We start from the raw sequence: 18329 nt of genomic DNA, 5'->3' as shown, positions 1-18329 counted from the left end.
AATTTTCATAATAATAATGACCATGGCCGACCGCCTAGGATTCCCAAAATGAGGGGCTTCAAATATTAATGGTGCTTTTTAGGCTGGTTTCGAACAACACTTTTTATGTGTTTTGTTTGTAAACCATTTTATATTTGAACCAATATAATGTTACAATACATTTTGTCTGGAATTATTTTTCTTAGAGTGGATAAATTTTATCTTTAAACATAATAAAAGGCCCCATTTTAAAGACGTCGCAAAGTAAATAGAGTCTCTAAAATCTTTGCTCTGCCCCTGATAATGACAACTTATACTTTCAACTTATATTTATATGCCAGTAAAAGCTAGAATAATACCTTTTTATGATTGAGAATATCCTTGTGGGATGAAATTGATGGATCATTGGATCGTAGAATTATATTATGATCCTATCATTTATATTATTGATCTGGGTAGGATCATACGATTCTACTTTTACTAAGATTCTACTTAATATTCGAATCACTCGTTTAATTTTGATTATAGAATCGTAAAATCGTATGTCAAATCAAAATTTTGATAACCATGTGGCATGTTAAAGAAAGCAAAGCAAAGGCACATGGAATGCACTATTAATTTTTCTCAAATGAACAATATAAATTCCTTAGCCAATTTCTAGTTAAGGAAATTTATATTTATTATCAGACTAAAAAAATTCATATATTATACGGACACATATACTAGTTTTAAATAAACACAATTATTATTTCATAAACAAATATTAGGGAAAAAGAACTATTAGGAATATTTATTTAATACATTAAAAGGCATAATTATACTTTTATAAATTGATCAACACAAAGGTCGTTACAACATATGTTGGTGTTGCTCCCACTCAAGTACACACAAATTACATGTAAAGCCTTCCTTGAAAATAAAACCAAATTGAAGACAAACTCTGTATACCAATTTTATTTTTGAGTATATCATAAACCTCAACTTAATTAAAAGAGAATCCCAAAGAGAAAAGTGGATGGATCGGTACACAGTAAATTTAACAGCACCCAAAATCAATGAGCAGCATTCTTGATGGCCAAACACTTTTGCCAAGAAGGCCTTGACAAAATATCCTTACACCACGCACTCACATGTGGGCGTTCATCGATCATTTTGCTGAGTCTAGTCCCATTCAATGTTTCCAAAGCAGGCATATGATGAACATCAGCCAAACCGAATGAATTTCCTCCTGCATACTTATTCTTTGACAAATAAACCTCGTATATGTCAAGGATCTTAGCGAATTTCTCCTCGTATTCTTTCACTAATTCTTCGTCAGTTTGCATTCCTAAGTAGTTTTTGTAGACCAGCTCCCATCCGAGTTTGCTGGCAACTGGGTCGAATTGATGAGCTTCGATCTCCAATCCTACTGTGAGATGTGCCATTTGTAGAGGATCTTGGTAGATGAGGGGTGTTCCTTGGTTTTCGTAGGCGTACGCTATGTATCTTGTTATTGCTCTTGATTCTGTTCATCAATTTTATGAATATATTTAATTAAGTATTTTCTTACGTTTTATTAGTTGTTAATCATTGATATTATGTGTTAAAATAAAATGTTGATGTGAAGAAGTTACTAATTGTTCTTACCGATTAAAGTTAGATCTCCATCTTGGAAAACGGGGACTTGACCAAATGGCTGAAAAAACAGGACAATATAATGAGAATTACTAACTAAAGAAATAAGTAGCACTTTTGTTCTCATATATTTGCTACACAAGTCTATTTTAACTGTTAATCATTTAAGCTTATTTTATATTTTGCGATTAATATATAAGGAAAAAATTTTGTTCAAGTGGAATCTAGTTTAAATGTCTAATCGCATACCTTTTGATGAGTTTTGATTATAAATAACTCAAGATATAAATAATTAAAAGAATACAAATTGAGTGAAAAATAAAATGCAGCAATTAAATTAACGAATAGCTAGCAAAAAACACTATAACTAGTAGTTGATCAAGCAAAACCAATTGAACCAACTTAGAGGCAACAGTTAATTGTAAAATATTTCTAACATAAATATGGTTTATTTTGTCTATACTTAAATGAAAAAATTTAGAGTGAAAGCATAGTCGACTTTAGAGTCTCCGTTATTTTAAAAGATAAAGAAATTAAGTATATCTGATTTCAAATTAAATATTAAAAATAATATATATATATATATATATAGCAACACATTTAAATTTTCATATAATCTTTGTGAATACTTTTTCATAATTAATGACAATTCACGTAATGGCAACTTGTTTGATAATTATTGATTTTGAAGTTTTGGCTAGTTAGTATTGTTTGATTCTTATCATTGATAAATTCAATCTCGGTGACTAAGTATTGCTATTATTCATGTCAAAAAAATAGTGCCATTAATATTTTGTTGTATCCTCTTTTTTAATTAAATTAATTGAACAAAACAATAGAGTAGTTTATTCAATAAAAAGCCATTGATTTCTTATTGTAAAAAAGAACATAACTTAAAATCTCATAATTAACTTACGTTAAGGGAGAGAAAAGAAGGATGCTTATGAGCTCCAGTTTTCAAGTCAACATGAACCAATTCATAATCAATTTCCTTCTCATGAGCAGCAGCCAAGACTCTTAGAGTGCATCCGGATTGAGGCATTCCATGAATCTTAATTGCCATTCTTGATCACTTTTTTGATACAGATTTTAAGCTTAGAAAATAGATGAAATTAGATAGTAATGTATTGATTTGGTTGTTGCATGTATTCCTACTTCTTAGCAAGTATTTAAAGTAGGTGATAGACCACATTTTCCCTCTAGAAGTTTAGATTTTTCCAAGAAATTGTGCCTTGACTTTTGACTTTCTTCGTTTTTGACTGCTTCTTTTATTGGAGTATTTGATTTTCATTTAGGTAGAAGGTGTAGATAGTAGCATACAATGACTCAGAGCTTCATTGGCAACTAGTGTCTAAACTCGTGCGATACATAAAATTTGTTAGTATGAAAATAAAATTTATTAGTATGAGAATACGTATAAATATAAATTTTAAAGAAAGATACAATTACATTTATAATTATAAAATTTTAATATTTTTAAATATGTAATTATTGATATAAGTTTTTATAGCATAATAATTTCTTAATTGAATAAATAATTATTGATTATATATTCTACCCAAATTTAGCTATTCTAAAATTGATGATTTTGAAAAAGAAAAAAACAAAAATTTTGTTTAAATTAACATGCTTGCAAAATTATTATCCACATAATCAAATAATTGTCTCATTCTCAACAAAATTAAAATACATGACAAACCTCTTAGAATATGTCATTTGTTATTTTCCGACAAAAATATGCATTGTTAGATTAAATAGTTTATATTAAATAGTTTTCACTGGGTAGATGATGATGATGCATTGTTATATAATAAAATCTTAATAAATTTTACATATTTGATCTAATAAAATCTTTTTGAAAATTATTTCCCTTACATACGTCCACCTATCCTATAAATAAATTGTTTTGTGCCTTATTAATAATTCTTTCAACGTGGACCTCTTAGTGAGGTTGAGAATACCATCTTTACTCATTTGGGTTGAGTCAATCAACTCTATACTGGTTTAAGCGTTTGGGGATCATTTTTCCTGCTTGGATCACAAACTCCAAATGGGCACTAACTACAGATTTAATCCTTTAAAATTTTAATTCAGATGTTCAAAATGAGTTACTTTCATTAAGATTTTAAGTATGGGTAGTTACTTTTTTCAAATAGATTCAAAATAAACAAATTACAAGTTTGCAATAAATAATATCTCTTTTCAAAATAAGTTTGGGTAGTTACTTTGTTTCGTTTGTCAAATACAATGACTTCATCTTAAATACTAATAGTCAAAAATAGGGTGCTAATTAATATTCTTAGTTCTTATTCTTATAATAAACATTTTTGGAGCATTTGAAATCTAGAACACCTACATTATATTTAAAAGGATTAATTATCAACTATATTCTTAAAGTTTAGACATTTAAAGTAAACAGTCTCGAAATTTTTTTACAAACAACAGCCTAAGTTGCACTAAAACGGATACGGACACGGACACGGACACGACACGGGTACGGGAAAATGCCAACTTAAAAATGGCGGACACGAGGACACGAAAATGGTAATATAATAAATATATCAAATTAAAGATAATTTTACAATCTTTCATTTGATATATGTAAATAAACACTTTAAAAACATAAAACTCACATGAAATGCAAATAAGTACCAAATAAACAACATGAGTATTTAAAAATAGTCATACAAACCAAATCAAAGAAAACCAAATAAATAGGTAAATTTAAGTTTGATCATCACACATCATCCATATGACATCCATCATCATCCCTCCCTCTCTTTCTCTCTCTCTAATCTTCATCATCCATCATCATCATTTCCCATTTAGCGCCTCCACTTCTAATCTTCTTTCCCTCCCTCTCTCTCTCTCTCTCTCTCTCTCTTTCTTAATTATCCCAAAAACCCTAATTCTTTATGAGGCGCAAAAACACGAACCTCCTCCAATGGCGTCCGAGTAGACTCAGATTCAGCAAGCTCAAATGGCAGCGATTCTCGGCCCAGATTAATATTAGGATTTAGAATAAAGAGTGAAAATACCTTAAACAAAATTAAAAATTTCGATTTTTAGGCATTCTTCGAGTTCGAGTGTTCGATTCGAACAACCCACAGGGCAGCAGCAGTATAGCACCGAGTTCGAGTGTTCGTTTGTGATGGAAGAGCAGCCGGCGGTGGCGTGGTGCAGAAGTGCGGCAGCGACAGTGGAGGTGGAGCCGTGGAGGAAGAGTTGTACTACTGTAGTAGTGTTTTGTTCATCTGTTTTCGAATTTTTTTTTTTTAGAAAAAAGAAAACACGTGTCCTTGTCGTGTCCCTTCCGTGTCCTTGCTGTGTCCACGTGTCCGGAAAAATATTAGAATATTGGACACTTCATTTGGCGTGTCGGGCACGGATTTTCGCGTGTTCGTCTCCGACACGCAACACGCTGGTTCAGGGGCGTGTCCGTGCTTCATTAACAACAACCTTCAAATTACATAACACGACATTGATACAACCACTTCACTGGATGACCTATTAAATGACTGTTGACCATACTAAATAACATTTGACTTTCAATTGAATTCATTAATCTAACCTAATTACTCAATTACCCCAATTAAACTCGTCTTCCCCAATCTCTCTCAACTCATCCCCAAGCACCACGATTTTCCCACTCCAACACCATCACCACCACCACCATTAAAACCCCTCTTTCATTATTGTTAATCTCTACACCAATTTTCTCATCAAAATAAAATACCTCAAGAAAACCCATTAATCACCATTAAAATTCATTGAAGAAAGCTCTTCAGAATTGCTCATGAGATTCCCGGTTGAAAAACCAGCTTTCCTCCAATGGTGTTGTTGTTGGGCCAAGGGTTGTTCACCGGTCCAAACCCGGACTGAACCGGCCGAAACCCGTTGGACCGAAAGACCGAAATTTGGAATGTTCTAAGACCGGAGATCGGACCGGTTCTATTCAGTCCGGTCCCGGTCTAACCTGGTTTCCTTTCGGTCTGGTCCGGATTTAGATCGGTTAGACCTGAAGTAATTTTTTGACGCCAAAAATAAATTAAAAAATAAAAGATTTTAAAATAATTTAACAAATTAATTATTATAAAATTAAAATATTTGAGTTACAAAATTATTTTGTGTTAGAAATAAAAAATATAAAACCCTTTTAATAATATATACATAAAAATCGTAAATATTATTTCTCTTCAAATTACTTTTATATATATCCGGTCTAACCCAGATTTTTCAGGATTTAGACCGGACCGGACCAGAAACCTGAAATGAAGAATAAGTTGGACTTGGAGCCTGAACCGGATGCAACCGGTCCGGTCCGGTTTAGGTCCGGTCTCAGCCCATTAGTTTTTTTTATGGGTAACTGGTGGGTTTAAGATTAGGATTAGAATTAGGTTTATGCGGGGGATTTGATTTTGGACATGGATTGATGAGAGGAAGAATGTCCAAGCCATTTAAACAAAATGATGAGGGAGGCTGGTGGAAATTTCTAGCTATTGATTTTGGTGAAATTTCACCAAGATTCAACAAGCTTTTGCAAGCAAAAGAGAAGAAAAAATGCCACCCATTTCTCAAGAAAATAATTAGTTATTCACATTTCACTAATTAATTATTTAACAAACTTTAATTTTTTCTTTGTTCTACTGTTCAACACAAAAACGGCTTGCACTAGTCGTACTATCAATCTTGGAATTCAGGTTCAAATATCTTCAATTTACAAGACTTAAGTCTCTTGCTTTTGGAAAACTCATTCCGATTAATCTTCTTAGTCACCAATTTAAGATTTTTGTCACCTATTAATCTTGCCTTCTCATAATAATTATAGTATGAAAATGATGAGATTGGGGAATGAGTGGGGAATTATGGTGGTGGATTGGTTTAAGAACCTAAAAAGCTTTTTTTGAGTTTCTCGAAGAAAAAAATGGTGATTAAAAGAGATAATGAAAATAAGCTTGAATTTTTGCCAAATTTTAAAGGGTTCTTAATAAAAAAGGGGGTTTAGTGGTGGTGGTAGTGGTGGGGTGGGGCTAGGGATGGGACCGTGTCGGATTTGGATCGGGTCCAGGTGGACCCGAATTCAGATCCGTTTTCAAGAAACAGGATCCATATTCGGACCCGAATCCGCGGGTCTAGTTTTGTAAGACCCAGATCCAGATCCGCGGATACTGCAGATCCAGTACCGGATTCGGGTCCAAAACGGGTCTGATTTGTTTTTGCTTTTTTTTTTTTTATATATTTTTGAATGTGTTGAGATTGCAATAAAGCGATATTTATAGACTAATAAATCAACCACTAAACTCAAATAAATCAACATAAATCTACCACTAACATCGAATAAATAAAAAACTATTCAACGTAAATAAAAAATTAATCAAACTGTTGACGAAGCAATAACATTTCATCAGGAAAAAAAATATTCTGGAAGAAGCAGAAGGTTTGCAAGTTGCAACAATGAAAACTGTTGACGAAGCAAATGCAGTAATTGAAAAGTTAATCAAACAAAAAAATTGGAAGTATGGGTCACTGGGAGTGGGAGGAAAATGGGATTTAATCAGGGAGGGAGTCAGCCAGAGGATTGGAATCCAAGATTTACATTTTAATTAATATATTTGATATAAAAAAAAAATAAAATGGGTCCTCCAAATCTGCGGGTCGGGGTTTGGGTATTTTTCTCAGATTCGGATCCGGATCCGACGGGTTTATATTTTTAGGATCCAAATCCGTGAAAACGGATACGGATTCACGAATTCGGGTCGGGTCCAATACCCATTGCCATCCCTGGGTGGGGCAATGATGGTAATTGGGAAGGGGTAGAGAGATTGGGGAAGAAGGGTTTAATTGGGGGTAATGCATTGAAATGAAGTTTATGAAGAAAACGAGATGATTGAAGTTGGACAAGCATAACCATCAAGATAGCCAATAGATTTTTCAACTAAAACACTAGTTTTCATTCCTATTACCACCGTTTATTACCACATACCAAAGGGGCCGCTAGGGTTCGCTTAATTTTAATTTGAAGAAGAAAAATTAAGACTAATGAGAAAGCAGAAGAGTTAATGGAAATACAAACGTTTTTTAATGGTTATAGTTACGGAAAACTTAAGGACGAAAATTTAATGCTATCATGTGGAAAAAACTTTTAAAAATACCACCAATCTGGTTTCAACCAAACAAGTTGCTACCATATATAATTTGCCTATTTTTATTTGCTTAAAAGTAAGTCAAATGAAATAATGAGCTTTATTTATATAAGATACATTTGTTCATAAAATACTTATCATGAGATGGACTTATACAATCAGCTTCTGATTGTGGACTTACATATGGTGATATGTATTGATATATGTGGTGATTTGGTCAGTGTTTGTGGACTTATATTAAATGAGGATATTTGACGTTTTATTATCTCTATTTTGTTATGATGCTGATGCCTATACAATTATAAAACGTGGAATTTACACAACGGGGGTATGATATTCAATTATATTTGATAATTTATATTATGATATTGTTATGCATAGGATTATTTTTAGATGTTAAAAAATATTTTTTACAATTTCGCTTTACACATTTAAATACCTGCAGTGTTTTCAATTAGTCTTTTACGTTATTATGGTAAAAGTGCTCTATTTTCAAGGCCACTTTTTATAAAATTAAAATTCCAATATTTCCCTTTAACCGATCTCATACTTCTATCTTTCTAAAAAACCATTATTTAACATCAAAATCATATGACTGATGAATATAATCCTCAAAATGACTTTGTAAGCATTGATTTCGAACTTTGTTGAATTTTCGTCCATAAATTTTTCGGAGGAAAAAAAGGTAATCGCACAAGTAACTGAATCAAGTTCCAGTAGCATGTTTCGTGCGATTAACTTTTTTTTTAAACTTGAATTATTATTTTTTAAAATTATTTCTTATTAGTATATACAAGAAAGTTTGAAAACTTAGGTGACAATATAGATTATTCAACTCGATTTACTAAAAATAAACAATTCAAATCAGTAGATAAATTACATGTTTAGGCGTGAGATAATTATTAAAATCAATTATCATTTTACTTGTGCATCATATAAGCAAAATGAGGGTCATCCCACCATTAATTTCTATCGTTATAATATATTTAGAGATTAATTGCATGATTTAGTTTCAGTGGTATAAGGAAAAAGAGGCTTTGTTGCTAATAATGAACCGATTTCCAGGCTTGTTCAACAAAATACAACTTACATTATATAGTAGTTAAAACAAAAATTTAAATCAGCCATGACATGACATAACTTAATGTTTGGTTGAGCAAAAGATGAAACACAACTGTTCCTTCCCCTATTCAAAATCTCCTATAAATACTTTTAATTTAGATTCTACTTAATCCACTAAATCTTCAGAATTTGAGAACAACCCAAGCTCAAGAGGAACTGAAATTTGTTGCTTTTACCCAAACCTCTGGAAGCTTCTACGTTGAACCACCCAAACGTGCTGAAAACAGCCACATCTTTGTCACTCTGACTTAGATTTTGACGTTCTTTGGGATCTTGAACTCTGAGTTCCAGAAGTACATCGTCCGATGAACTTTAGGACTTCATCAATTAAAATGACCGGTAAAGCAACAAGCAACACAAGTAGCCATTCATTCAGGCTAAGAGGGACAATGCCAAATATTTTGGCAAGGAAGGGCACATAGAGAATAAGGAAGTGCAATCCAAATGAGACGGACATGGCCAAAAGTAACCAGGGGTTAACCCATGGTGGCATCGACAAGAGGCTTCCGTCTTCAGAAAGAGCATTAAGCGAATTGAACATCTCGATGGCGACCAACACAGAGAGAGAAAGGGTCATTGCCTTTATTTTTCCGGTTTGGAAGTAATCACAGGGATCGGCATCAAAGCTGAATGTCTGGGCTCCGGCAGTGAAAGGTGAAATGCTGAAATTATCCCATGATCGGCACTGACCCCAGTTTGCAAGCTGCGAATAGCTCACAAGAGTGTGGCCATCCTGGCTAAGATCAATGCCGAAAAATGAGCCATGTGTATACCAAATGATGAAAATTCCAACAGTTGCCAACCCAACGTAAAGCCCGATCACCTGCATTTAGTTAAAAAGCAAGTCATAAGGCTAAAACTAAAGTCACTTCTGACTCAGCACATTGACCTCAAAAAACAGGGAATCCAGTGAGCTTACCAAGTATCGGAACACAATCCAGGCGTTGATCAAAGAATCGTCACTCTTTCTGGGAGGTTTTTTCATTATATCTTTGTCCGGAGGATTAAATCCTAAAGCTGTCGCAGGGGGACCATCAGTAACAAGATTGACCCATAGAAGCTGAACAGGAATGAGGCCTTCTGGAATACCCAAAGCAGCAGTAAGGAAAATGGATGCGACCTCACCAATATTCGAAGATATCATATACCTGGATTCAAACAAAAGGCGTCAGTTTCTGTTGACTTATTAGTTTTAATTCGTTATTATATTATATGATGAAAAGTCAATGGTATTAGATTCTGTTGACTTATTAGTTTTAATTCGTTATATATTATACAATGAAAGTCAATACTATGAGATTAATTAATATGTTTAAGTTTAGTTAAAACATTTAGAAAATAGTTAGAATTAAGGAAAAATGTAAAATTAAAGTGATCACGTAAGCTTTAAAAGTAATCACATGGGAAATAACGTCCTAATTTTAGTATAACAGACCCTGACAAATTAAGTATTCAAAATCCTGACAAACATTCGATAACAAGCCATACTCTAATCAATCCTCCCTTTAGAACATTAACCAAATAGTTTCATGAATGATTCTTCAGTTTCCAACCACTTTTTAAATTAATCACAGATCATTACCAAGAAACAAGCCCTACAATCGGTGACCATAATTCTCTTTTCTCTATCTACTTTAATCGCAGCATTTACTACTTCATCAGGAAATAACTGCAACATTGGCCCTAATACCGGTATAATAAACGTATGTATCAGAATTTTCAAACAGGACTTGAGTCTCAAAAGACGAAAGACGAAAGTAGGGTAACTTCCAACACTCAAAATTCTTCACCACATACAGGGGCACTCGATAAAATTATAATCACAATCCGAAGTTAACTATTCCCATTCAAACCAACAGAATAAATCAGACTTATATATCTATACTGATAGTACTACAGAACCACACTATTAAGCAAAACCTAGCATGGGTGTTTCAATGTATACTTTTTTTCCATTTTATTTTTATTGATAATTTAGTATAAAAATATTTATTTATTATTGCAATATTTACCCAGGTCTTTCATACAGCTTTAGGATTTAATCCTCTGGACACAAATGTGATGAAGAAACTTCCCTATACAACCAAAATTAAATGGATGCATTAGTTGAAAATCCTGAGTTAGCCTAGTAATTGAGGGCTTTCTCTTTCACCCTTGTGACAAAGGTTCAATTCTCATAATGTGCAGGATGGAAAAAATCCCTCCCCCCTTGACCGTAGAAATTCTCTGACCTACCCCATAATAAAATTAATGCATGCATAAGCTGTGTCAAATTTTGGTAATGAATATCACAACCAAATCATCTTTTGACCAGATAAAAGGAACAACGGAGTATAATTTGAAGTGTATGGAAGATAATATCAATCTTAAGTTATTGATAATCACACTAATCGCTTCCTCACTTCACATTTTTGTTCTCCAATATGAACCTTAATCATCAAACATCAGTGCTTGAGAAGGCATATACAAGTATATGGCTACACAATGAAGATTCAACTCGCCATAACGCCATTAAATTCATAAAATCATTAGTAACATCTTTTCACCAAGGCAGTCACTTCAAATACAAATATTGTTTATCATATTAAAAAGGGAAATTGAAAACTCAAGTTCTATTAGCAAACAATTATTATGTATCAAATAAAGATAAAAAGGAATCAGCTAACCTGATAAAGGCTTTCATGTTGTTGTAGATTGATCGACCTTCAGAGACAGCAGCAACTATCGTGCTGAAATTATCATCTGCCAACACCATATCAGATGCTTCTTTCGCTACCTGTTCCAATAAGAAAAGAAAATTACCTCTGTTTTTAACTAAATGTTTACATATGTTCCAACTAAATGTTTACATATGTTGTAAGAACTTTTGACAAAAAGTAAATTGAAAGCGTTAACATACATGGAAAGAGTACATGTATCAATATTCAGTGTACGAAATGCTAATGACAACAAAATATTGGTGAAGAAGTGAACATATTTCAAAAATGCGATTGAATGATTATACCTTGGCAAGTGTACAAGTAATGAAATGCATAATACCAATCTGCCAACCGACCAAATGAAGAACTTTTGATAAAAAATATATATTAATATCTCAAATTTCAATCAATTGTTAGCTTACACTTCTGCCATTCCCTGTAATTAGGTGAGATTGGACATTATAAACAACACTAAAATGGTGATCTTCTAAGATCAAACTTGAGTATTTATATCATAAGCATGTCCAATGACATTTCAGTACTCATATTCAAGACTCATGGATATGTGCAAAATGTTTTTCCTCAAATCATGAAAAATTTGTCATTGACTATCATCAAATATCAAATACAAAAAGGAATACCTCAGTTCCAGAAATGCCCATCGCAATGCCAATATCAGCTAACTTCAAGGCTGGTGCATCGTTGACTCCATCACCAGTCATGGCAACCACTTCACCATCGTCTTTAAGCAACCTCACAATTTCTTGCTTATGCCTAGGTTCAGCCCTGGAGAAAAGAAGACCTCCAGTCTTTCTCAGATGGCTCTTCTTATCAATGAGCTTCATGAAGTCTCGTCCTGTTAAACTTCTTGAGTTGATGTCTTCATCCGACTCAAACACTCCTATTTCGCGACAGATAGCTTCTGCTGTATTCTTGTTATCTCCTGTAATAACCATGACTCTAATGCCGGCAGCTCGGCAATCCTCAATTGCTTGGCGCACCTCTTTACGAGGAGGATCCTATGACAACCAGTAAACAAGTCTTAAACGTCAAAATTCGAAGAAATTCATCAAACATTGCTATTGTTACAGTTCCCTGTAAAGTCTAATGAGTTATTGCCATAACTTACTCGAATGCCAGCAAAGCCAACAAAGATGAGATCGCTCTCAATGCTACAGTAATTGGATGGATTAAGTAGAAGTTCATGAGCATGATGCTCCTCCCCATCATAGTTGGCAAAAACTCCAAGATCTTCTTTGTATGCAAATCCTAGACAACGCAAAGCACTGGCAGACATTTTGTGAAGACTCTCCAGAATAGAGTTCTTGGTAACCTGATCCAGCTCTACAATAGAACCATCGAGCAACTGTATAAAGGAGCTCCTCTCAAGTAAATTTTCAACAGCACCCTGCCACGGCAGTTTTTATAATAAACATTAAACATGAACCAAAAAAGTGAACACCATTAAAGCTCAAGAACACAATCTTTTCCAAAAAATGGTGAATAGGAAAAACCAATGGTTTACACGTAAATTTTTTACTTAAAACAGTAAAATACAACATTTAGCAAAACACTTTCATCCAATTAATAAACACCTAATACCTTCAAATGTAAACATGCTATAAAGCAGAATCATATTGCAAAATAAGGCCAAATTGTATCAAATTTAACACCATCTACCGAACCGATACTACCACATCATGAAGTTGTAAGAAACCGAATTTTAGGTGGTTCAAGGGATATCACATGGTTTGGGCTTGATATTGGGCAGCACACATCACCTCCATCCATTACACGAACTGCATTTTCGCATTAACAACACATAATAACTTTCAATCATCCAACATAAGTTTTGAAAGGCAAAAGGCGCATCGAGCCGCAGGCGCAAGCATTCTTTTTGTAGGCGAGGCACACCTTTTAGCTCAAGCTTATAAAACAATTCTAGCATATTCGATGCTCGAAATGATATGATCATTTATATGCCATCATTCTCATTCGTGTTGGAGTGTATTTTGTTTTAATTTGTTTTAGGGGGGAGAGGTTCCACTATATACAAACAAAAGAAGGCAGTTTACAACAATATGCCTATCCAAGTACCTTCACCAGCAATGAATTCTTCCCAGATACTGAAGAGACGATGACACCCATTGATTTACGATCACGATCAAACTCTAAAGTGGCTATACGGCGTTCTATGGTAGCCCATGCCCTACAAGAACCTGTCATAGGCAAAAGATATTATAACTAAAATAAAACTGCAGAGAAAAAATACAAAACGCGGACAAACAGCCTTTACAACAACATACACAACAAATCATTTGAACTTGAAGAACCACGCTGTAACCCATTGGGCAACCCCATTTTCTCAACCATAACCTGAGAAAAAACAGCAATAAGGTTGCATCAGTAACTAATGTACATAGATTTCATGTAGAGTATTCCAATTGGAATTTTATCACACTTGGACCCATAATGAAAAATATCAGCTACATCATCGCATAGAGACCGTATTGTAAAGGTTTTTAAGGTTATAGCGAACACAATAGAGGTTGTTATAACCGCAAAGCTATCAAAATAAACGACTGCTAACGCAACAACGACCGGATCCAAGATTCTGCATTTTGCTTGAACGTGCATTAACCACGGAAAATTCAGAACATGCCCATAAAGAGGCAAAAATTACACAGGACACACTTCTGAGCTTGTTTCCATAGTAGTCTCAATATGAAACAAGACAAGATCACACTTTATTAGTATTAAATATTGAACATTTCATTCTAGCAAAGTCTCATTCATGTTGACTGTAAAACAAACAAAAGAAAGACTAAAAGATACACAACTAATAAAGCTTACCTTTAACGCAGCCTCAGTTGGCATACCACTTGCAACAAAATGATTTCCTGATTGTTCGATCCCAGCATCATTGCAAAGAGCCGCAACTTTAGCAATCATTTGAAGATTTTGATCCATGTTATCAGCAGGCCAATCATGTATAACACCATCAGCAGGATTATAGGTGGTTCCATCCACATTGAAGGTTCGAGTAATTTGCGTCCTCGGCCCCATGGCTACAAGCTTTGCCACAGCCATCTGATTGGTGGTCAAGGTACCAGTTTTGTCAGAACAGATAACAGTTGTACATCCCAGAGTCTCCACACTAGGCAATTTCCTGACTAAAGCATTCTTTTGAGCCATCTTTCGAGTACCAAGAGCTAAGCATGTTGTTATAACTGCTGGTAAACCTTCAGGAATAGCAGCAACTGCCAATGCCACAGCAATCTCAAAGTAATAAGTACACTTCTCAAATGAAAATTTAAAATTCTTTGGCCACCCATCAACATATTCCCAGGTAAGGAAATACTTCACATTAATCATCCAAACCAATGCACAAACAACACCAATTATTGCGGTCAAAGCTTCACCAAATTCATTCAACTTCTTCTTTAAAGGAGTAACCTCCTCGTTTTCTGCAGCTTCTTGAATCTGCGAGTGTACTTTACCAATCTCAGTATTCATCCCTGTATGTGTAACCAAACAAATACAGTGCCCATTAACAACAGTTGTCCCAGCAAAAACCATACATTTCTTCCCCTGAATATCTGAATCTTCAGCAACAGGCTTCACAGTCTTACTAACTGCTTCACTCTCCCCTGTTAACGAGCCTTGCTCAACCCTCAATGTTGAACTAATCAACCTCAAAACCCGCATGTCAGCAGGCACCTTATCACCAACCCTAAGCTCAACAATATCACCCGGAACCAGCTCCTTTGCAGGCAAACTAGGTACCGTTTTCCCATTCCTAATAACTGAAGCATGTTCTGATTGAATCTCCTTCAAAGCCTCCAATGCTTTTTCTGCATTATTCTCTTGCCATACCCCAACAATGGCATTCACAATCAATATCAAAAATATGACTAAGGGCTCAACAAAAGCTGTAATTCCCATCTCACCACCTTCATCTCCATCAATCCAAGCTAGCACAAACGAAACAACCGCCGCACATAACAATATCCTAACTAATGTATCATTAAACTGATCCAAAACCAATCTCCAAATCGACGGCCCTTCGTGTTGTTCTAATTCATTCAATCCATAAATTTGCAACCTCTTTTCATACTCCTCACTTGATAGTCCAAAATCACGACTCACTCCATACTTTTTCTCACACTCCTTCACATCTTTCGACCACGGCGTAAAAGCATCACTATTTTTAACAGACTTACTATTACAATTCTCTACTTTTCCAAAATCCTCCCCTCCCTTCCCCATCTACTTCGACTCGACAACTATGAAAAATCAATTAGTTTCCACAGTAATCGATATCGATCCCTATAATTGCTTATAAATCCCCTGTAAATCAATCAAATTCAATATAATTAATCAGGACAAGATCTAACACTTTAAACATTTAGTTAAACAGAAAAAATACAACTTACCCGAAAGCGATAATTCAAATAAAAATTTCAAAAAAATTAATGAAAATGAGTAAATAACAAAATAATAATCATAATTCATGATTAAGAAATGTGGTATAAGAAATTACCAGAAGAAAATAACAAAATCCAGATTAAGCTGAATTTTGTGTAGAAATGTCCTCGCTCAAGGAATCGATCAGAATTTTCTAAAAAAGGATGGCAATGGATTTTACTTTTCTATCTCTTCATTTTCACTTTCATTTTCTTTCTTAAAGAAGTTTTATTCTTCGTTAAAAGGATTTTAATTTACATAAATAACCCTTAACGGATTTGCGGATTTATTTTTCAACCTAATGAGAGCCAATGAAAGCGCGCTCCTCATAAACAATGAAATAATAATAATAATAATAATAATAATAATAATAATAATAATAGGTATTTTGTGATTCTATTTCTTTGAAAGCCGATTTTTCAAAGCTCAGTTCAATTCATTAAAGACCTACTATGCTCACGCAATTCATAAACACTTTTGATAATTTTTAGTAGTTTACTGAAGTAGACATATAAACACTCTTAGCATATAACACAAACTCTTATACCAAATAATCTAAACATCTACAACACATAACATAAATTCCTACAACACATAACATGAATACATACAACAAATATTCTAAACACCTACAACACATAACAAAAACACCTTTAGCAAATAGATTAAACACCTACAACACATAGCTTAAACTCTTACAACACATAACCTAAACATCTACAGCACATAACACCTAATTGACAACTTTAACATGTTTAAAACACCTAGTTAATATATTATGAACTCTACTTGACATATCATAAATGCCTATTTGAGATATTCTAAAATCTTACTGAGTAAGTGTGCAGTTACACTATATTTTCCGTTTTTGTATTTTTAAAAATCTAATGACCAACCTAAATGGGACCATATCTTTAAAAGATGGTCTCTCACAATAATTTGTCATGAAATCATTAACACAAATTTTCGAATGAGAGTTGAGATGGTATAATAATGAAATTATTTTTATTGGACTAGTCGTATTTACTGTCTTAAAGTGATTATTAAAAATTTTAAAATAATTACTTATAGTTTATAAAAGTAGTCACTTTATATAACCTTAAAATAATTATTTATAACCTTGAAGTAATCAATCTTAAAATAATCACTTAGAGAAATTGGCTAATTATATAGATTCGTCTTGTGATAAATTGTCTCATAGTACAAAACAAACTGAATAATTAAAGCATTAATGTGGGGACAGTTTTGTGACGTGGCATGTGACGAGTATTTTGTATTGGTGGTGGACCTGGTGGACTATAGTGGATAGAGTAGAGGAAAAGAAAGGTATACTAACTAAGGTGTTTTTATTATTTTAAACTTCTAGTAAGCTGAACTTTCGGAGTTGTTTCCTTAAGTTTTTTATAGTCAACTAATTTATTCTAGACTTGATGTGATGCTTGATTCAAAAAGTTCGTTTAGTGATTCAATTGCTTGATGTTGAGTGTTCATTTAGAGCATTAAATCATATATATATATATATATATATATATATATATATATATATATATATATATATATATATATATATATATATATATATATATATATGTATGTGTGTGTGTAGGAATATTTTGTTTATTTTTGGGCTCTATGACAAAATTAAAAAACGGCACTTAAAAATTAAAGGCACATAACAACAATTGAATACTTGTTATGAATTTTTTGTTTTTAATATTTTGACTTTTAAGGCTAAGTTTTAACAACTTTAATCATCAATATCAAAAATTCATAACAAAACAAGTGATAAGAGTATTATTGAACAATTGGCATAAAAAAAAAAAATTTTCTTAAAAAGTTAATTTTATGATACTTACATTCAAACATTTAAATTTGGTTATCAAAATTTTATAAATATTAATTACCAACAACTTTAAAAAATAAAGGGAGTATATCACATCTTTTATAATATTAAATATAGCATTTTTTTAATTCGGGGTCCATAGAAAAAACTAGAATCTTTCCCAAATTATTGCTCATTATAAAAATAATTCCCAATGTGCCTCAAAGGGAAAAGTATTAGTCCATGTAGGACAGCTTATTTTTTTTTTAATGCAGTCATACAAAACCGCCACTCCAAATGACGGTTTGCATGACAATGTAAACCGCGGTTCAGTGCGTTTATTTTTTTTAATTTTTGAAAATACTAAAATCGCTACTTCAAATGGCGGTTCACCTTTTCATATAAACCGCCATTTAAAGTGGCGGTTCACCTTTTCATATAAACCGCCATTTAAAGTGGCGGTTTTGTCTGCATCATTTTTCC

General features: G+C 33.3%; 2 protein-coding genes across 2 annotated transcripts; both read right to left on the bottom strand.

Annotated features, from left to right (window-relative positions):
- Nucleotides 1-768: 768 nt before the first annotated feature.
- On the bottom strand, nucleotides 769-2754 carry LOC130827515 (glutathione S-transferase-like). Its single transcript, XM_057693254.1, has 3 exons — nucleotides 2510-2754; nucleotides 1606-1654; nucleotides 769-1483 (listed from the first exon to the last, which is right to left on the bottom strand). Exons 1-3 carry the CDS (start codon nucleotides 2654-2656, stop codon nucleotides 1032-1034), a joined length of 648 nt encoding a protein of 215 aa, XP_057549237.1. The 5' UTR covers nucleotides 2657-2754; the 3' UTR covers nucleotides 769-1031.
- Nucleotides 2755-8757: 6003 nt separating this feature from the next.
- Nucleotides 8758-16343, bottom strand: LOC130826906 (calcium-transporting ATPase 4, endoplasmic reticulum-type-like). The gene is made up of 9 exons (XM_057692538.1): nucleotides 16101-16343; nucleotides 14411-15907; nucleotides 13864-13933; nucleotides 13655-13776; nucleotides 12687-12965; nucleotides 12199-12576; nucleotides 11525-11634; nucleotides 9778-10006; nucleotides 8758-9681 (listed from the first exon to the last, which is right to left on the bottom strand). Exons 2-9 carry the CDS (start codon nucleotides 15824-15826, stop codon nucleotides 9097-9099), a joined length of 3189 nt encoding a protein of 1062 aa, XP_057548521.1. The 5' UTR covers nucleotides 15827-15907; nucleotides 16101-16343; the 3' UTR covers nucleotides 8758-9096.
- Nucleotides 16344-18329: the final 1986 nt, after the last annotated feature.

This window comes from Amaranthus tricolor, chromosome 11 (genome assembly GCF_026212465.1).
Source record: "Amaranthus tricolor cultivar Red isolate AtriRed21 chromosome 11, ASM2621246v1, whole genome shotgun sequence".
NCBI classification, from domain to species: Eukaryota; Viridiplantae; Streptophyta; class Magnoliopsida; order Caryophyllales; family Amaranthaceae; genus Amaranthus; species Amaranthus tricolor.
The sequence above is the reverse complement of the archived record's forward strand: the minus strand, read 5'-3'. Positions and strand labels throughout refer to the sequence as shown.